The following is a 21,228-nucleotide window of genomic DNA, read 5'->3' on the forward strand; positions in this document are numbered from 1 at the left end:
TGATCAATGCCTGCGGCAGCCTGTGGGGATGAGGAAGGAAAACCGCGAGTGGCTGTCAGGAGATAGCTATATGGAGAGGGAATGCCCAGTGAATTAGACGTTGCCCTTGGGATCCTGACCGCCTGCCAGAGATGCCCGTTTCCAGCCATCCTGTTTCCTGAGAGGGGCACAACTGTGGTCTTCCTCATTCTCCCATTTTCTTCTCCCCAGACACAATTTGAAATTCAGTGTTGGGTGACTTGTCCTTCCTTCTTCCAATTTGTTCTCAGGGCATTTGGAGTCAAATGATCTTGGTTTTCATTATCAGTCAGCACAGAGTTACTCAGCCAAACTGTACTGAGACCTTTTCAATACACATAAACCAGGGTTCCTAACACTCAGGAATGAAAAGCTAAGACATGTTGCAAATGTGATTTTTCTTTATTTAAGGAAGTTGCAGGTTTTAGTGTGAGCTGCAGGAGCATTTAGACATTTCCCCCCTCCTAGGGGTAACTTAGGAGGAAAAGAGGTACTTAGGAAAATCACTTTTTGCTTCATTGACTTGACACAGTGGCAAAGGGTAGAGAACCTGGGGACAATCTTCCCTTCCCTGGGTCTTCTCTCACTCAACCATGTCTCTGAGGGGTTCAGCTTTGTATATATTTTCCGGATTATCTCACATTCTCATAGTTCTGGGCAGAGATAGGGGTTCCTAAAACCTCACTGATGGGCTGACTGTTGGGCCACCATCTTTAACTTTCATATTCCTAATGCCTTGAGGGATGACTTTGATTTTTAACCCAATGCTCTGAAGAAAGTGGGATATCCTAGGGAAAGGAGTGAGGACTACAAGACCGTTGTGATTAATGGAGCAGGGCATGGATACTCCCAGATAGGATGTTATCTGGGGGTCTCAGTTAATTTGTGAATTCAAAAGGAACTTCGAGTCTCAGGGGCTTGGGTTGAGGTGGATTTGGCCATGGACTCCCAGCTTCCTGTGTGTCTGCAGGCTTTGGCTACGTGATGTCCAGCAAACCTGAGAAGAAGCGGAAAGTGAGTGGCTGGGGAAGTACCCGCAAGCAAGCTGCTCAGGGTGCTCCAGCTGCACAGGCTGGGGATGCTACCCTGCCTGCCAGTGAGCCCGAGCTGGAGCTGGAGCCTCTCAAGGAGGATTCTGGTGGGTACATGCTTCCAGGGCCTCAGAGTGTTTGTATTTCAGGAGGGTCTTAGGGCTGGAGAACAGTTTCTGTTGCTTTTGGGTGAGAAGCAGGGGTGTCAGCAGAATCTGAGGCCTGACACTGGGTCCCGTTTTTGTGTTTCTTTCAGGAGAGACTTATGCTTGTTCATTATATCTTTAAAATTTCCCTCAGTATACTAAAAGCTCACCAGCCAATCCTTTATTTTAGCCTCTTCCTCCTTATTCAAATGTTCATGGTTGTTCCTACCCCAGTGGAGAGGGTTTGATCTCTTCCCTTTTCCCACTTTCACCCTGGGTGGCAAAACAAATAATGTTTTTCTCCCATTAAGCCCATCACCATGGAGACAGTCTGCTTTGCCATCCTTTGAATCCTAAGCCTGACTGATGCTTTCTCCCATCTGTTTGAGGTTCTTGTATCTCCACCCTTATTTGGCAGGGCTTTGGTAGACTAAGGAGGTTCAGGTTCAGAGCCACAAGAAAAGAAGCATGAGGTCTAGATTGAGGGAGAAAAGAGTTTAAAGAGGCTGCCTCTTGTGGCTTTGATCTGAATGATTTCTTCCCTGTAGATGAGCTGGGACCAGTAGGGTTGGAAGGCTTTTGGTAGTTGTTGCTGTTACTTGGGCTATTCCTTAGAGCACAGGCCAGTGTAGATGTGACCAGAAGCTAAGTACAGTCCTCTTCTTTTACCTGGGGTCAGCCTTCCTTCCTTCCTCCTTTCCTTCCTCCCTTCCTTCCTTCCTTCCTCCCTTCCTTCCTTCCTTCCCTCCCTCCCTTCCTTCCTTCCTCCCTTCCTTCCTTCCTTCCCTCCCTCCCTCCCTCCCTTGAGAGAGGAGAAGGGAGGGAGAAAAAGAGAGAGAGAAGCATCATTGCGCTAGAGAAATGTATCAGTCAGTTGCCTCTTGTACCACACCTCCCCCAACCACACACCTCAAACCAGGGACCTGGTCTGCAACCCAGGCATCTGCCCTGTTTGATAATCAAACTGGGGACCTTTCTGTTTGCAGGATAATGCCCAATCCATTCAGCCACACTAGTCAGGGCTATCTGGGGCTTCTTTTCATTGCTAACAACCAGTCAAGATGGAGAGAAATAGCATTCCCTTTTCACATTAAAGGTTGAGAGATTAAGCATGGGTATGGGAGAAAGGTCCAGGGTACATGGGGCCTTGCCCTAGGATCCAGACATGAGAAATGTGCAATGTTTTTTTATTCTGAGGTCTCTTGAAAGTAGTTTAAAATGGGACTGGCTCCAGAAGCTGGGTACCAAGAATAGGCTGATGGAGGAAAGAAAGCATTTAGGTTCAATTTGGAGAATTCTCTGGGGTAGAAAGAGAAGGAGCTTTTAAATGAAAGCTCTGACCACTGAATACCAAGGATCTCTTACTGTCTTGTCTCTAAGCCTTTTTAGTATTTGGTGTGAAGCTTTCCAGCTGATTTGTAACCTTGATAGAGGTTCAAAGAAGACTTTGGCCACCAAGGCAGTCCTGAAATGAACATTAATTCCCATAATCTTTGAAGCTGGTCAGGGATTGAGGCCTGTCCCACTACAGATAGAGGGGGTCTGCTATGGTCTGAATGTCTGTGTTCCTCTGAAATTCATATGCTGAAATCCTCATGGCCAATGTGATGGTACTACTAGGTGGGCCTTTTGGAGGTGCTTAAATAACAAGGGTACTGCTGTTATGAATGAGATTAGAGCCATATAAAAGTGGCTCCAGAGAGATCCCTTGCCCCCTTCTGCTGTGTGAAGACACAATGAGAAGTCCGTGACAGGAAGAGGGCCCTTACTTGACCCTGCTGGCACCCTAACCTAGGACTTCAGCCTCCAGAACTGTGAGAAATAAATTTATGCTGTTTATAAGCTACCTAGTCTGTGGTATTTTGCTGGACAGGCTAAGACAGGGCTGAAAATACTTCTTGGAAAAAGATGGTGGGCAAACATCCTTTTGAGGTCTTTATTGACATCCTTTGCTTCCTTACGTGCTCCTCATTAAGAAAACAAGAAGTAGTACCGGTTTCTAATCCCATATCTGTAATTTTAAAAAGCCCTAAGAACTAAAAGTTTCCCCCCCGCCAAAGTTTGGCATCCAAACTTATTTGGTAGTAAAACACAACCTAAACTATTATGAAGGTATTTATAGTTTATTTAAGCTGCTTCATATAAATTTTTATGTTTTACTGCAAAAATACTACTAATATTAAAAGTTCACCCTGGCCAGGTGGCTTGGTTGGTTGGAGTGTCATCCCATGCACCAAAGGTTTGTAGGTTTGATTCCCAGTCAGGGCATATACTTAGTTGTGGGTTCGATCCAATGGATGTTTCTTTCTCTTCCTCCTTCTCTCTCTACAATTAATAAACATATCCTCAGGTGAGGATTTTAAAAAAAGTTTGTGCAGTGCTGTTCTAGAGCCATCTGGGGGTGGGTACTATTACATTCCATACTATATTATAGTTCTAAATTGTGAAATATACTTGACCTCAAGGGTTTTGGATAAGGGACTATTGACTTATATTTCAGGCAAATTAGAAGAAGCATAGAGAATAATATAATGAACACCCATGTACCCATCAGCCAATGTAAGAATAAATAGTATTATTTATTAACAAGGAAATACAAGGAAATCCCTCTGTTTGCCCCTGCCCCCAAAGCCCTTCTCTCTTTCTCCAGAGGTCACCACTATCCTGAGTTGGTGTTTATCACTCTCAAGCTTGTTTTTAAAAATTACTGTGTGTACCCACAGACATTATATACTAGTATTGTATTGCATGATTTAGACTTTATATAAAGTCTAAAGACAAAACCAGTTTACTCTTAAGATCATCTCAGTTTCCCTCCCCTGGCCTAGTTCTTATGTGAAATCTTGAATGCCCTCAGTTTTCTCAAATGTAAGAAGTTTCTTACCTGTCCCATTTACCACAAAGCTCCTGGAATCATCTACTCCACGTTTTTCACTATTTTCGTTCTTGGCCTCTGTGCCTCACTCCCCTCCTAGTTTTTCTTTCTGTTTCCCATAGTCTTTTGGTTCCATCTCATTATTCCTTCCCCCTTTTGGCTCATGGGAGATGAGAAGCTCACCAATTTTACAGAATCAGTGTCCTCTGTGAGCAACAGATCAGGAGGTACCTCTGGGTCAGGAGAGATCAGGTAAGAAACACCCTCCTGGTTTTTAAGGGGGTTCCAGAGTGAGTGTGGCAGAAGTGAGTACCCAGCAATGTAGTTGTTTGGAGAGCGGCTGATTTCTGTGGACCCCAACTTCCCCAAGTGGGAAGAGGACTGGGGAAGAATGGAAAGCCAGAAGCTCAATGCCTAGAATAACCTTAGTACTGACTGCACTTACTCCCCTGTCTCTCCTGCCCCTCCAGCTCCAGTTAACTTTTAAAAAGAAAATTGGATATAATTCACATATGTAAAATTAATCCGTTTAAAGACAACAATTCAATGATTTTTGGTATATTCACAAAGTTGTCAACCATCACCACTATCTAATTTTTGAGGATTTTCATCTTACTCTCAATAAGCCACTTCAAGCTTGAGAATTTAGTACCAGAGGACCCCTATATCTTTCCTTCTAAGTTGCATCAGAACCTAGCCTTTTAGCCGTCACTCCCTATGACCCTTTCCTCTAGATCCTGGTAACCACTGATTACTTCCTCTCTCTATGAATTTGCCTGTTATGGACATTTCATATGAAATTGGAGTTATGCAATATGTGGTCTTTTGTGACTGGCTTCTTTCACTTAACCTAGTGTTTTCAAGGTTTATCCATGGTGTAGCATTGAATCCTTCATTCCTTTTTGTGGTTGAGTAATATTTCACCACAATTTGTTTATCTATTCATCTATTGATGGACACTTCAGTTGTTTCCACCTTTGGCTGCTGTGAATAGTGCTGTTGTGAACATTGGCATACAAATATCTGTTTGAGTACCTGCTTCCAAATCTGTTGCATATATACCTAAAGGGGAGTTGCTGGGTCATATGATGGCTCTGTGTTTAACTTTTTAAAGAATATCTTTATTTTTTGAATTTTTATTTTTTCCCAGAGGCAGCATTGGAGGAATCTGAAGTACAAAAAGAAAATTTACAGGAGCCTGAAGTGGATGTGGTAAGTTTGGGTTCTCCTTGAGACAAATATTCCTCTCCAGCAAAAGGTAAATCAAAAGATTAGTTGTCATATAGTGTGTAAAGAATCTCTTCAGTCTGTCACTTCCTTCTCTTTACTGGTAGCCTACTTACCACAAATCTGGTTCACTTATCACAAATCCAGGACAGGTAAAGGGCAAAGTTATCTGTGCCCCCCACCCCACCCAATGAAGAAGAGTGTTTTAAGTGAGGAACAGGCCTCTTAGCTGTCCCTTCCTTGTCTGCCCACCTTGGGTAAAACGTTGACAAACTTTATCAAATGTATGGGCGAACACCTGAACAAGTTGAAAAGCTGGTGAGTATCGTCCTAATGGGATACTACTTTTTTTTTTTAAGACATTTTCTTCCTTCTTTTCTTCCAGTTTTCTCCTTTGGCAGAAGAATTTACAGAAGCCACTTCAAGCACTTTTAGAAGTTGGCATCATTAGAAAATGACCCTTATACTTTTATCTCCAAGTTGCATCAAAGCCTAGCCATACCCATAGACACTGGGGTTAGAAGAATGGAGTGGTGACCTTGAAATTTTTTTAAAGTGAAAGAAAAGTAATAACTACTAATTACGGAAAACATTGGAAGGGACTGACAAGTCAAACAAAGAAAGAGGAAAGAAAAGTCATAGCATTACTGCCTAAACTCATTCAATGTTAATACTTTAGCACATGTCTTTTCTTTCAGTGTATAAGTCTGCAAGCTTAAAAAAATAGCCTAATTGTACCATATATTATAATTCTTGTTAAGCTTTTTTATGAAAACATTTCATCATTCTTCATGTTATTATAATATACTTTTTTTGTAAGCACCACTTTTAATGGCTGTAAAGTGCTCAGTTAAATATATATACCATAGTTAAATCATGACTCTTGGACATTTTGCCATTTCTAATTTTTGCTTTCATAATAATACTGTGATGAATATTGTAATTAAAAGTAGCACATTTTGGAACACTTAATATTTTTTTAGGTTCCTGTATGTGGACTTACTGAATCAAGGAGTAAAGAACATTTCTAATGATTTTAATATGTAATGCCAAGATGTTTTCGAAATGAATCACTCTTTTTGCTCTCACACTAGCAACAAACCCTTTCCAGGCCTGGGTATTATCAATTTTGCAAGGATTTTAAAAAAATACATATTTTTAAGATTTTATTTATTTTTAGAGGAGAAAGGAAGGAGAAGAGAGGGAGAGAAACATCAATGTGTGGTTGCCTCTTGCGCACCCCCAATGGGGGACCTGGCCCGCAACTCAGGTATGTGCCCTGACTGGGAATTGAACCAGCAACCCTTCGCAGGCTGGTGCTCAATCCACTGAGCCATACCACCCAGGGCTAGCAAGGATTTTTTAAAAATTATAGGCAATAAATTATGTATCTTCACTATTTTTATTTGTATTTCTTTGGTTTCAACTGAAATTGAGTGTTTTTTCATATTTTTCTTTTTTCTTTTTTTTGACATGACATGTCAATCATTTTGCCCACATATTTATTGAGGTCTTAGTGTTTTTCTCATTGGTTCATTTTTGTTTTAATGTAGGAAAGATTTTAGATCATAGTCTAAGTTTTCTTGACCTGGAAACTTTATTTTTTATTCAAAAATTTAAAAAATATGTTTATTGATTTTAGAGAGAGAGAGAGGAAGGAGGGGAGAGAGAGAGAGCGAGAACATCGATGTGAGAGAGAAAAATTAATTGGTTGTCTCTCACATACACCCTGACCAGGGATTGAACCTGCAACCTAGGCATGTGCCCTGGCTGAGATTTGAACCTCCAACATTTTTATGTATGGGGTGATGCTCCAACCAACTGAGCCACACCAGCCAGGGCTTGACCCAGAAACTTTAAATTAAAGAGATTTCTTCTCTCACTGGGAGAAGGACAAGGTGGCTTCTCAAGTTCACTGAGCTATATATTTATATCTTTTAGTTTCCTTAATTTATTTAGTAGAGTTCTACAGATTAATTTTTTCCTAGCTATCAGTTACAATTTATGTTCCATCTAAATGATTTGTTCTTTGGTGCTTTCTTTCCCCCTCACTTCTTCCTTACTGCTATGCCAATCGACTTTTACCCAATATTTTATACTTATTTCAGTATCTTGGGGAAGCTGCTACAATTGCTCTTTGTACCCTTATCAAAAAGCCTTGTCATCTTCTTCTAATCCCTTGATTTAGACTAATATCCTACATGTTCCCTTAATTTAGTTTGATTTGAAGGTTAAGGGTTGCTTAACAATACGTATTTATAACCACAGGCATAAATGAAATATCTTGGGAAGAAAATATCCTGAGGAAGGATAACCTTCCTTGAATCACATGTCTTCACATGTGATTGTGGATGGGAGAAATGACTCATCCTAACAGCTGTGCCTTTTTTGGATCTCTGTTCTCCTTCTGTAGAAGCCCCTTTTTCTGTCCCGAGCTATGCTGACAGGACTAGCAGATGCCAAATGGACAGAAGAGCATGATACCATTCTGGAACATTTTGCCCAGGACCCATCAGAGCCCATCCTCACCATCTTCATCGACCCCTGTTCAGGGCTGAAGCTAGATTTGGGCATGCCTGTACAGGTAGGTACTCCACTTTCCCGACTCCAAGGTGGTCTCTCAGAGAGCTGGGGGTTCTGTGTATCCTTGTCATCTTCTAGTCTTGTCTTCTGTGCCCAAGGTCTACTGAGCCTCATGGTGTGTCAGGTACTCTTCTTGGTAGCAGGATACGGAGAGGAATAAAGTAGGCTGTTGCTTTTGATGATCTTGTGGTCTAATGGTGAAGACAGACATAAAAAGTACAATATATTATGATGCACAACAAAGCTTTATAGGAGCTTTATGGGAGCAACTAAGGTAGCCAGGGGAATGCAGGCAACACTTGGTGATGGAAGATATTTGATTTGGGGATGGAAGCTAAGTAGGATTTCATTGAGGCTGGGTAAGAGCTGTTTGGGTAAAGAACACTTTACATGCAAAGAAGAGAGGAGTTGTGGAAAATGATACTGAAAAAGTGGGTTGGGGTCAGCTTGTGAAGGGCCTTGTATGTTATGCAAAGGATTTGGCCTCACACTTGTTGGGTAGCTCAGTTGTTGGTTGGAGCATTGCCCCTATATGCCTACATGCCAAGGCATGTAGGTTTGCTGGTTTGATCCCTGGTCAGGGCACATGCAGAGTCAACCAATGAATATATGGATGGGTGGAACACCAAATTGACATTTCTTTCTCTCTCTCTCTCTCTCTCCCTCTTCCTCTCTCTCTAAAAAATTAATAAATAGCCTTGGCCAGTGTGGCTCAGTTGGTTGGAGTATTGTCCCGTGAGCTGAAAGGTCATAGGTTCAATTCTTAGTCAGGGCATATGCCTGGGTTGTGGGTTTGGTCTGCACTCAGGGTTGTGCAGGAGGTGACCAATGTTTCTCTCCCTCTATGTCTCTCCCTCCATTCCCCTATCTCTAAAATCAATGAGCAGATCCTTGGGTAAGGCTTAAAAAATAAAAAAGAATAAAGGGAATTACATGGAGGAAAGTTCTCCATAAAATTCCCAATTAAAAATATCAATAAAGAAAATAAAGAATTTGATCTCTGTCCCAGAGGGAAATATTGAAGGCTTTCATGAATTAGATAGATAAGTACTTCAACAAGGGGGAGAATACATTAGTGAAGAGTAAACCATGGGTAGGGAGACAGTTAAAAGACATATAGTAAAATGTTAGTGGTAGAATCTGCACAGTAGGTTTACAGGCCAATGTTGTAAAATTCTTTTAACTTTGTTGTATGTTTGAAAATTTTTGAAATAAAATGTTGGAAAAGAAAAAGGCTATTGCTTTGCTTCTGTTGCCAGTACATATACAAAAATTGCAATGATAATGAAGACGAGCATGCTCCTGTGCAATGCACCATTTGTGAAACATTTTATATTAAATGCAAAAACAGGCTATGGATTTTTCTTGTATATTGGCAATAATCAGCTACAAAAATCATGAAAAAATATTTTTTTCACTAAAGGGACAAAAATTTGCAAAATATGTGTAGGATTTATATGAAAGAAAACAACCTCACTGCAGGCCATGAAAGAAGATTTGAATAAATGGTGAGCCATACCTGTTTCTGGGTGGCAATCTCAGTATTATATTGAGATCATTCCATCTAAAAAATGTACCATTTTAATGCAACTACAGTCAAAGCACCACAGTCCCTAGATACCTTGTATAAACTATAAAGGATCTTAAAATATATCCAGAAAAATGCATGAAAATAGCAAAAAAAAATGATGAAGAAAAGTAATGGAGGAGACTTGTGAATATGAAAATCTTTTCTTAAGCTACAGTAATTACAAACTGTTGGACTGGGGCAGCAATATACATTATATAAGCCACAGCAAAAAACAACATAGAATGTACAGAGCCATATATTCAAGCATTTTCTATACAAATGGCATTTAAAATCAGTGGGGAAGGATGAATTATTCAATGAATAGAATTGGGAAGCATGAAAAACATTTTTCCATTAAAAGCTCTATTTAGTCCTGGCTGGTGTAGCTCATTGGATTGACCGAGGGTGGGCCTGGGAACCAAAAGGTTGCCTGGTCGATTCCCAGTCAGGGCACATGCCTGGGTTGTGGGCCAGGTCCCCAGTGGGGTGTGTGTGAGAGGCAAGCACACATTGATGCTTCTCTCCCTCTGTTCTCCTTCCCTTCCTTTCTCTCTAAAAATAAATAAATAAAATCTAAAAAAAATCTGTTAGCTGAAGGGAGTGGGAAATGAGGAGATGTTGGTCAAACAGTACAAAGTTCCTGACACCAAAAGTGAAGGCAATGAAAGCAAAAACAAACAAGTGGAACTACATCAAACGGAAAATTTCCTGCACAGCAAAGGAAACCAACAAAATGAAAAGAAAACCTAAGGAATAGGAGAAAATCTTTGTAAATTATGAATCCAATAAGAGGTTATTATCCAAAAAATATAAAGAACTCATACAACTCAACAGTAAAATGACAAATAATTTGACTAAGAAATAGGCAGAGGAATTGAAAAGATGTTTTCCCAAAGAAGGTATACAAATGGTGAACAGGTAGGTGAAAAGATGCTCAACATCACTAATCATCAGGGAAATGCAAATGAAAACCACAATGAGATATCACTTCACATCTTTTAGAATGGCTATTATCAAAGAGACAAGAGATAACAAACATTAGTGAGGATGTGAAAAAAAAAAAGGGGGGAACATTTGTTGGCAATTAAATTGGTAAAGCCACTATGGAAAATAGTATGGCTTTTCCTCAAAAATTTAAAAATAGAACTACCATATGATCCAGCAATTCCCCTCTTAGGTATATATCTAAAAGGAATGAAATCACTCTCTTGAAGTGATATCTGTACCCTCATGTTCATCGTAGTATTATTTATAATAGCCAAGACATGGAAACAACTGGAGTGTCCAGTGATGGATGACAAATGGGTAAAGAAAATGTTTATATATATATACATACATATAAATGATATGTATATTATTGACAAAATGACAAATAATCTAAGAAATAGGATATTATTACAATGGAATATTATTCAACAATGAGAAAGAAAAAAATTCTACCATTTGCAACAACATGGATGGACCTGAAGGGCATTATGCTCAGTGAAATAAGTCAGACAAAGACAAATATTGTTTGATCTCACTTATATGTGGAATCTAGGGGAAAAAAACTCTAACTTGTTGAAATAGATTACAGATTGATGGTTGGCAGAGTCAGGGGGTCAGGGAACAGGGAAAAAGGGTGAAAATGGTCAAAAGGTACAAACTTTCAGTTATAAGATAAATAAGTTCTGGGTATGTAATGTATAGTTGGTGACTATAGTTAACAATCTTGCATTGTATAGTTGAAAGTTGTTAAGTGAATAGATCTTAAACATTCTCATGATAAGACAATTTATAACTGTGAGGTGATAGATGCTCACTGAACTTTTAGCAATAATTTTGCAGTAAATTAATATATCAAATCATGTTGTACACCTTAAACTAACAATATAATGTTATAGGTTGATTACATCACAGTAAAACTGCAGGGGAGGGATACAAAGTTTCTAGATCTAATATACAGCATGGTAACTATAGTTAATAAAACTGGATGGTGTACTTGAAATTTGCTAAGAGGGCAAATCTTAAGTGTTTTCACCACACACATACAAAAAAAGGAAGGAAGGAAGGAAGGAAGGAAGGAAGGAAGGGAAGAAGGGAATGGTAACTATATGAGATATATGGATATGTTAATTAGCTTGATTTTGGTGATCATTTCACAATGTATATAACATATCAAAACATCAAGTCAGCCCTGACTGGTGTGGCTCTGTGGATTGGGTATCCTGTGAACCAGAAAATTGTTGGTTTGATTCCTAGTCAGGGCACATGCCTAGGTTGTGGGCCAGGTCCCCAGCTGGGTGTGTGAGAGGCAACTGATCCATGTTTCTCTTCCCTTCTTTCACCCTCCCTTCTCATAAACAAACAAACAAATAAATAAAATCTTTAAAAAATCAAGTTCCATACCTTAAGTATGTATAATTTTTATTTATTAAATATGCCCCACTAAAGCTGAAAAAAAATCTATTTAGCATGCTGGAATACATTCTAAATAGGTCACATAGTTAATGATATTCTCCTGGGTTAAGATGGCTGATTGACACTTCCTTAAAAAATTATCATTGCATACTTGATAAAATAAGCAAAAGTAAAACCAGAAGAAAACACCCAAGAGTAAACAAACAAGGAAAGAAGTAAAATCACATCTAATAAACTTTAAAAGTGGTAGCCAATGAAAGGTTTAGGCACTGAGTTAAGGAAATCATACTCCCTTCAGAAATGGTGAACCCCAGTGTAAGGAGTGAAGTTTAGATGTAGGGCATTTAACAAAATCTGAAAAGAAAGAAGCCAGGTATTTTAACAAAGATTTTACATTGTTTTAAATTAGCCTTTACCAGCTGCTTATCCCTTCATGCAATTCTTTTAGGCTAGAGAAAAGTAAATAAAACAAAGCACTCAACTCTTTAACATTGAAGGGGAAACAAACTGAGCTCTCACAGTGGGACATGAGGAAGTCACCCACAGTATATTACAGCAAAAAGAATAAATTCATAGAGCTGCTCAAGTATGAGGAAAGTGAAAAGAAACTGCATGGCAACTGCAAGCATATGACATCAAGGGAAAAACAAAACAAAACAAAAAGACAGAACAAAGCATGCAAAAGAAGAAAACATAATGGAAATTCCTCACAAAAGCATCATGTTAGAGTATGACTTAATAAAAACACAAATCAATTTTTTAAAAAGCAGAGGGATGAAATGATAAAACATGATAATGAGGTAAAAGGGAGATACAGATTTTAGGAAATAAAGAAAGTAGCATGTGCCCTGGCTGGTGTGGCTTAGTGGGCTGAGTGGCCTGCAAACCAAAGGGCTGCTGGTTTTGACTTCCAGTCAGAGCACGTGCCTGGGCTGTGGGCCAGGTCCCCAGTGAGGGACATGTGACAGGCAACCACACATTGATGTTTCTCTCCATTTCTTTCTCCTTCCCTTCCCTTCTCTCTAAAAATAAATAAATAAAATCTCTAAAAAAAAAAAAGAAAGTAGCATGTTATAAAACCTAGTGGGTTAGAAACAGTAAGGAACTGAATAGCTATCCCGGAAAGCTTGTTTTGACATAGAAGAGAGGCTTGAGATAGCTACAGTATATTCAGAAAATAAACAAACAAACAAACAATGACAAACAATAAGAGGTTAATAGATATGAAAGACAGACACAGGTGATCTGATAGAGCCAACTAATCAAACAGAACATAAGTTTAATGATTAAATACAAAGAATTTCCCTGAACTGCAGAAGGAACTGACTCTGGAAAATGAAAAGTTTCTTTATTCCACAAAATTTGTTACATAATGTTGAATGTCAATATATACCTTAACTAAGCTACTAAAATTCAAGGAAATTATTTCATTGTGGTATTCCTGCCAAGAATATTTAACTTGAATCTAGTAATGAGAAAACAATCTGGTGAATCCAAATTGAGGGACATTTTGGGAATAACTGGCCTGGACTATTAGAAATGTCAGTGCTATACAAGAAAGAAAAATACTGGGGAACTATGTGGAATTAAAGATGGATAAGGAAACATGACTGTGTGTGATCCTGGATTGGATCCTGGATGGGAAAAACCAGATGTAAATGGCATTATTGGAACCATTGGGGAAAATTGAATATGGACTGTATATTTTATAAAGTGTTATATGCAGATGCATTTTTTAGTGGGATATTATAGTGTTAGGTTTGTTGGAGAATATCTTCACTTCTAGGCCTAAATGGTGAAGTATTTAAGGATTAGTATTATGATATCTCTGCTGCTTCTAGATGAAGGATATATTGTTATTCATTCTACTTTTCTTGCAACTTTTTAATGGGTTGAAAATTTTTTCCAAAAAATTAATTTTTTTCAAAATAAAAATTTGGGAAAAATTATTTAGGTCTCCAGTCCAAAAAAAAATTACCTACCAAGGGAAACATCAGACTGCTCTCAGACTTCTTGGAGCATGCAGAAGATCACACCTCCAGGAAAGTTAGTGTGACTCAGGGTATTACTTCCAGCCTAGATGGTCAAGTGTAAAGGCAAGATAGGCAGACATTTTCAATCTTGAAAGAACCGTACTTTAAATATGTCATCAACAAACATTCAGTTCATTAAGAAATGAACCAAATAAAGAACTCAGGGATAAAGAATCTATGAACATTTAATTTATTTAAATAAATAACTCATACTCTGAATAAGCATGGGAATTATGGTTATGCTATAGATTGTGAATGTCATCATCTTGGACAATGTAAAACTAATACCATAACAAAAATTGGGAAGTGGTGAGAAAATGAGAGGGAGTGTGAGGATGTCAATGCTCTTATCTTGCAAAGCAGTAAGTCAATATAATTTAAAATAGAAAGGTAGTGAGAAAACTAACCTCTTAATATTTTTCATAATCTCCCTTATAACCTCAGAAATAGTCTTTTAGGAAGAAATCTCTCTTACAGGTAAAGAAAAATTTATTTGAAGCTCATCAATTCCTTTATTATATTCACATTGTTAAGTTAAATTAAATAAATTAAGTTTAATACTTTCAAAAGTAGCATGATTCTATTTTGAAATAACTATTCTAATTTATTTTTCTGTATTATATATCTATAGAAAGATGTTTGGAATACTGTTTTTTTTTTCTAATGTAAACAGCATTGTCTGGGTGGTGGAATTTCAGATGACATTTTAATTGTATGCATTGTTTAAATTTCTGCATTGTTTCAGTTATTTATAATTAACATTATTTAACAAATATAATAGTTGTTAAGCTTTTTGAAAAATAGACACAAAATGTCAAAATTTAATTCTGAGGAGTGGAAAGATGAGTAATTATTAATTTCTTATTTGTGCTTTATTTTCAGTTTTAAAAATTAAATTATGCCCTGGTAGGGTAGCTCAGTTGGTTAGAGCATTGTCCCGACATGCCAGGATTGAAGGTTTGATCTCTGGTCAGGGCACATACAAGAAACAATCAAAGAATGCATAAATAAGTGGAACAAATCATTGTTTCTCTCTCTTTCTCACTTCTTCTCTCTCTCTCTAAAATCTATTAACATTTTTAAAACTTTATTGTTGTTCAGTTACAGTTGTCCCACCTTTCTTTCATTGTTCACCCCTACCAAAAAATTATGAAGAGTAGTAATAAAAACACTAAAGAAAACAAAGGTGAATCTTATGGGAACGAACTTTCTAAGCATGTTGAAGTCAGAAACTTTAAATTTAAAAAGTTTTAACTACATGAAAGTTACAAATTTCTGAATGTAAACAACAAAAACTCACCATAAACAAAATTGAAGGATAAATGAAAAATTGGCAGAAAAGTATAACTATAATGGGGAATTCTAGACATTTGTCTATTTCTTCTAGTCCTCCTTTCTGCTTTTCCTATATCTGAAAGTGCTTTATTCATTCTATTCTTTTCATTCCATCCATCCATTTGTCCAACATTTATTGTGCATCTGGTATGTCCTAGTGTGCTAGGTTCTGGAGCAAAGTTGGTCAAAATATACAGTCTCTACCCTGCATGAAAAGCATACTCTCTGCATTTCCTCCCTGTGTCTCTGGAGATGGACTCTCTTATGTCCCTGCAAAAAGCAGGGAGCACTTCATGACACTTACTTTTGTAGAAGGATCAGGATGTGCTAAGAGAAAGTCACAGGGAACTTGGCCAGGCTTTCATGATTGGAACCTCAGTTTCCTTTGGGTATCATGGCTGGGCCTGGTAACTGAACTCTGAACTATTTACTGTCTTTCATGCAGACGCAGAACCAGATTGTGTACTTTATTCGCCAAGCACCGGTTCCCATCACTCCAGAAAACTTTGAGGCAACTGTGCAGTTTGGGACAGTTCGAGGTTCCTATATCCCAGCCCTGCTTCGCCTCCTCAGTGGTGTCTTTGCCCCTCAGGTCTTTACAAACACAAGCTGGCCTGAGAGCATTCGAAATCATTTTGCTTCTCATCTGCACAGGTTCTTGGCCTGCCTGACAGGTGAGCAGAAAGGCTTGAGTGCCTTGTGCCCCACCAACAGCAGAGTTAATGAGGCAGGTGGGAGATTCATGCGGAATATTTATGTGGCTTGGCACAGAGTAGGTATTTGGTATGTGTTTGTTGAAGGAATGAAACAGGGTATAGAATTTGTCTTCCAATCCAGATACAGTTTTCTGCTGTAGAATGGTTGGCCAGACCTTCTGAAACTTTAAGTTGGAAATTTCAAAGAGTACATGTTGGGTAAGGGGAAATGCAGACAGTGTCAGGGCCAGGGGAAGTGCATATATCATAGGAGAGAGTGTTGAGGGCAAGGATTTTTGACCTTGTATTATGACAATCTTTTATTGTACCTCAATGGGGTCTTCCTCTTGCCTTCTGTCATTTTTTTCTCTTGATATCGAAAAAGAATCAGTCAGTTACTCCTGCCTGCTCTCCTGAAATACTTTTTGGGCCCCGGATCATCAACCATGATTGGAACTGGGGTGACATAAACTCATTCTTGTCTGTGAAGTTCCATGGTCCTACTCTTTCCTTAGATACTCGGTACAAACTGGAGGGGCACACTGTTCTCTACATCCCTGCAGAGGCCATGATGATGAAGCCCGAGGTGGTGTTTAAGGACAAAGAGCTGGTGCAGCGGCTAGAGAGTGAGTGGCTGGCATTGCCAGTGCATCGGGGATCCTAGGGCAGAGGAGAGAAGGCAGCCCAGGTGGTGAGAAAGCAGTTGGGTTAGCGGGGGCTCTGTAGGGGGCACAACTGGGAGCAATGAAAAGAAATGAAGAGATTTTGTGTTCTCCCCTGAAGCCTCTATGATCCACTGGACCCGGCAGATAAAGGAGGTGCTCAGTGCCCAGGAGACTGTGGAGACAGGAGAAAATTTAGGTCCTTTGGAGGAGATTGAGTTCTGGCGCAACCGATGCATGGACCTATCTGGCATTAGTACACAGCTGGTGAAGGAGGGAGTGAAACACATTGAGTCTATCCTGCGCCTTGCCAAGTCATCCTACTTGGCACCCTTTATGAAACTGGCCCAACAGATCCAGGTTTGTGAATGGATCAAAGGATGGAGGCTTAGCAGAAAGTGGACAGTGCTTGGGACAACATAGGATGCTGAGATGAGGGAGCCAATGTAATCATCAACAGCAAAGATAGGCCCACCCAATGTTTGAACTTGAACTGGTGGAAGAGTATAAAACTAGTAGAATGCAAGGAAGTTCCCAAAGAGCTTATAGTTTAGTAGGGAGACAGCTAGTTATGGTAATCAACAAATATACATTAAGTACCCTCTGTAAACCCAACCCCTACAATCCAGCCGAGAAAATAAGACTTACACAAAATAGGATTACTAGATGACATGGGACTAAAGAGGAACCCATGTGGTTTGGCCAAAAGAGTTATAAGATGAACACTTAAAAATAAATTTAATTTAGTATGGCAAGCTGATTATGTAGGTTTTGGGACACAGAAGATCAATTTGTAGAATATGGAGAGAGAAGACTTCTCTCCCTAGGTGGAATTTTAAGCTGGGTATTAAGGGAGTTGAGCCACAGCTAATGGAGAAGTCTGAAATCCTGGTTGAGAACAGGGCAGTTAAGGGGATCATGGTGAAAACTATGGGGATAAATGGGAGTCATGTCTGGTTTGTTGATCAACAGCTATTGAGTACTTTGTGCAGAATGCTGAGTTCAGCTGGAGGAACTAGAGGAATAGACAAAAAACACTGAATTTGGGTAACTCTCAGTCTAGTGGGGGAGATGGGACTCACACATGAGAAAAGCCATGAAAATACTTTTGTAGAAACTGGTAAATGAATAAAACTCATTATTGCAAACTCAAGTCCTGAGGGCTACAGAGACCTGGAATGACTGGTACTAGGTAGGATTGGGTTAATGGGGAATGCTTCCCCTGGAGGCAGATCAGGATGGGGTTCAGATTGATAAAAAGTGCTTGCTTTGAACCAGTTCTTTCCAGTGGGTAAGTCTACTTCTGGTTTCTCTTTACTGCCAGGATGGTTCTTGTCAAGCACAGTCAAACCTGACTTTTTTGTCAATCCTGAAGGAACCTTACCAGGAATTAGCCTTCATGCCCCCTAAGGACATCTCTAGTAAGCTTCCCAAGTTGATCAGTCTCATCCGAATCATCTGGGTCAACTCTCCCTACTACAACACTCGGGAGAGACTGACCTCCCTCTTCCGAAAGGTATGTGTCTGCAGAGTAAGACAGAGGGTTTCTACAGGGTGTCTATGTTGACAGGATTCAGACTTTGGAAAGAAGGTAGAATTCTCTTAAGAGAAGATCTGTAGTGAAAAGTCAGTGAAGAGCACCCTTCGGGTCACACAGAGACCAAAGGCTTCTGTCTGCACTGTCAGCATTAGTGATGCTCAGAGTTGGAGTCTGGGCTGCACATTTTGCTCCCAGGTGGAAGTAGCCTAGGCAAGAAGAGGGGCTTTGAGAAGAGGAGCTGATGGAGCACGCGGAGGGAAGCAGGAAGGACAGACTCCCAAGGCTGAGTTTACAGGAGGGGAAGACCCTCTTCTTCTGATTTCCAAAGATGAAAATGGCAGTGGGGGAGAGGAAGGTTTAGGAAGGAAAACCAGCTTTTGAGGAGCAGGACTGGGCACATTTCATTTGGAGTGACAGAGGTGAAGTGTGGGAGGACGCTGAATGCTGGCTAGGAAGAGCAGCTGTGAGGCAGGCTAGGGCAGGGAGGGAGGTGGAACTCAGAGGGGCTGCCCACCAGCAGTGGAGGACCTGGGCAAGATGGGTATCAGGAGTCAAATCAAGAAGTAGGTGGCTGAGATGTGAGGCACATCAGGGAGATTCCATGAAGGGGATGGGTGCAACTGAAGCTGTGAAATGAGACTGTTGGGACCCCTTCTGCAGATGAGCAATGAGATCATCCGCTTATGCTGCCATGCCATCTCCCTGGACCGAATCTTTGAAGGATATGTCAATTCTAGCAAGGAGGACCTACAAGGCTGCATTTCCTGTTGTCATGCTTGGAAAGATCATTACTTGCAAGCTGTGCAGATGCATACCCAGTATGATGTGTCTCCTTTGACATTCCGTATATTCCCCCTTGTCATTCCTGTAGAGGGTAGATTCTGACTCCTTTCATTTGCACTTATTTTGTTAAGCCTATGGTTTATATTTTGCTAGACCTGGGAGTTTCTTCATGGATCCAGATTTGCTCTCTGGATACAAATATTCTAGCCCCAACTCTAGGTTCTCCTCACTCTAATCACCTCTTCTCCCAGGAGTCCTTCCTGGTCTTTTCCTTCTTTCTTGGCTCTAAAGCCTGAAATTCCATCAATGTATGCATAAACCTTCTCCTAGAACTGAGACACTTTGTCTCCTCTCTGGTTCTTCTCACCTTACGCTTCCTCTCTCAGGGTTCAGGAAAACTGCTTCATGGGGTCTCATTTTCTAAGTATCCACCCTGAACACAGAATCCCAGTTCTAGCTTTGCATAGGCAGGTTGATATATAGTGTTTTTGCTTTTTGATTTGGTCTGTCTTTCTCCTAATATAGGTTCTCCAGTCGGGGCTGGGTCCTAGACCAGACCAGCATATTTGCTCAGGTTGATGCTTTTGTGCAACGCTGCAAGGACCTTATTGAGGTGGGAAGACTATGAGGGTAGGAGAATCAAAGCTGACAGCAGATGCTCCAGAATTCCCATGCAGGAATTGGGGAGCTAGGGCAGAGGCTCAACATAGAACTTAATCTCTGTGGCTCCTCCTGCATCGCTATGTGTCCTACCACCACCCCATCTTTTAGACTTTTGCCTGTTATCACTGCCTTAGTATCTCACATTTCATTCCACAGCAAAAATGCATCCCACTAGCCCCTTGCATCTGTTTGGTCCTTCCTAGGTTTTAGATATTTAAAACTAAATCAAAGAGCCCAGGGCTTACAAGTTCAGAAAGGAGAGCAGGAATTCTCATGCTGTCTTCTTTTCAGGTATGTGACTGTCAGTACCATTTTGCCCGCTGGGAAGATGGCAAGCAAGGTCCCCTTCCTTGCTTCTTTGGTGCCCAGGGGCCTCAGATAACACGAAATTTGCTGGAGATTGAGGACATCTTTCATAAAAATCTGTACACTCTGCGAGCAGTTCGCGGGGGCATCCTGGATGTCAAGAACACCTCTTGGCATGAAGACTACAATCGGTGAGAAAACCATGACTGACTCTGACATGGCAAGAGTGTAAAAGTAAAGCATGAAGGTGACAATCAGTGAATGAGTGGGCAGGATGGAGCATAAGGAAGGAGGTGTCTCCTGGGATGAAGGGTTCCAGAGTCAGCCTTTCAGGGCTTGAATCCGTTTTGCCACATACTAGATATGTGACTGGGCAAATTATTCTACCAGTGAGAGCCTCTGTTCCCTCATCTATGAAATAAGGTTAGTGTCAGAATGTATCTCATTGCCTTGGTTTAAGGAATAAATGGATTAATGCATGTAAAGCACTTAGTCTTTGCCTAGCATGTGGGAAGCTCTTCATATGTAACACAGGATTCTTACACAGGATGTACTTGGGGGAAGGTGAACACTCTCACATTTTAACATGCCTCTCTAATGATGCAGTTTCCGTGCTGGAGTCAAGGACCTGGAGGTGATGACTCAGAACTTGATCACCTCTGCCTTCGAGAAAGTTCGAGATGTAGAGCACGGAGTGCTGCTACTGGATACCTTCCACAGGCTTTCAGCCCGTGAGGTGCCACTGTCCTGTCTGCTTCCTCCACCCCTAGTTCTCTCATGCTTCCCATCATTTCTTCTTGAGCTTTCCAAACACCATCCTGCCTCCTTTTCTGCTCTTTCCCATGTCCTGAGTTGCCAGTGCCTCTTTTCTTCCCTCTGTTCCTCTGCTTTTCAGATTACTAAAGAGTATGACTTCCACAGCAGGGTGTAGCTTTCTTCTTGGATGAGTAACTGGAGGAATGCACATCCCCAGGGCATGTTGTTGACTTCTCTCTCTTCTTCCTTAGGCAATCAAGCGAACATATGACAAGAAGGCAGTGGATCTCTACATGCTATTTAATACCGAATTGGCCCTTGTGAACCGCGAACTGAACAAGAAATGGCCATATCTGGAGCCCTACAAGGCCCAGTATTCTGGACAGGCACACTGGGTGCGCATTCTACGGCGCCGCATCGACAGAGTCATGAATGTAAGTGCCTGGCCTTTCCTAGTACCTGTCTTCAGTGACATGGTAGAGTTTGTAGGCTGTGCCACATGCTGGGAGGGACCTGACCCAGAGATGCACTAGAGAGTTTTCATGACAAGAGACTAAGTCTGCCCAGGGGAGTGGCAGATGCAGCTTTTCAGTAAGGCAGGCCAG

General features: G+C 40.5%; 1 protein-coding gene across 1 annotated transcript in view; it reads left to right on the forward strand.

Annotated features, from left to right (window-relative positions):
• The first annotated feature begins 1,002 nt into the window (after positions 1 to 1,002).
• The window catches only part of DNAH2 (dynein axonemal heavy chain 2), a 98,946-nt gene continuing 78,720 nt past the window's right edge, over positions 1,003 to 21,228 (forward strand). The window contains exons 1-10 of the mRNA XM_045824439.1: positions 1,003 to 1,156; positions 5,221 to 5,282; positions 7,711 to 7,881; positions 15,664 to 15,892; positions 16,429 to 16,539; positions 16,697 to 16,935; positions 17,900 to 18,091; positions 19,853 to 20,058; positions 20,474 to 20,603; positions 20,875 to 21,057. Of these exons, the coding sequence (XP_045680395.1) occupies positions 1,003 to 1,156; positions 5,221 to 5,282; positions 7,711 to 7,881; positions 15,664 to 15,892; positions 16,429 to 16,539; positions 16,697 to 16,935; positions 17,900 to 18,091; positions 19,853 to 20,058; positions 20,474 to 20,603; positions 20,875 to 21,057 (1,677 nt within the window). The remainder of the gene's footprint in view (positions 1,157 to 5,220; positions 5,283 to 7,710; positions 7,882 to 15,663; positions 15,893 to 16,428; positions 16,540 to 16,696; positions 16,936 to 17,899; positions 18,092 to 19,852; positions 20,059 to 20,473; positions 20,604 to 20,874; positions 21,058 to 21,228) is intronic.

Source organism: Phyllostomus hastatus, unplaced genomic scaffold, assembly GCF_019186645.2.
Source record: "Phyllostomus hastatus isolate PE091 unplaced genomic scaffold, TTU_PhHast_1.1 phas_scaffold_55, whole genome shotgun sequence".
Classification (NCBI taxonomy): Eukaryota; Metazoa; Chordata; class Mammalia; order Chiroptera; family Phyllostomidae; genus Phyllostomus; species Phyllostomus hastatus.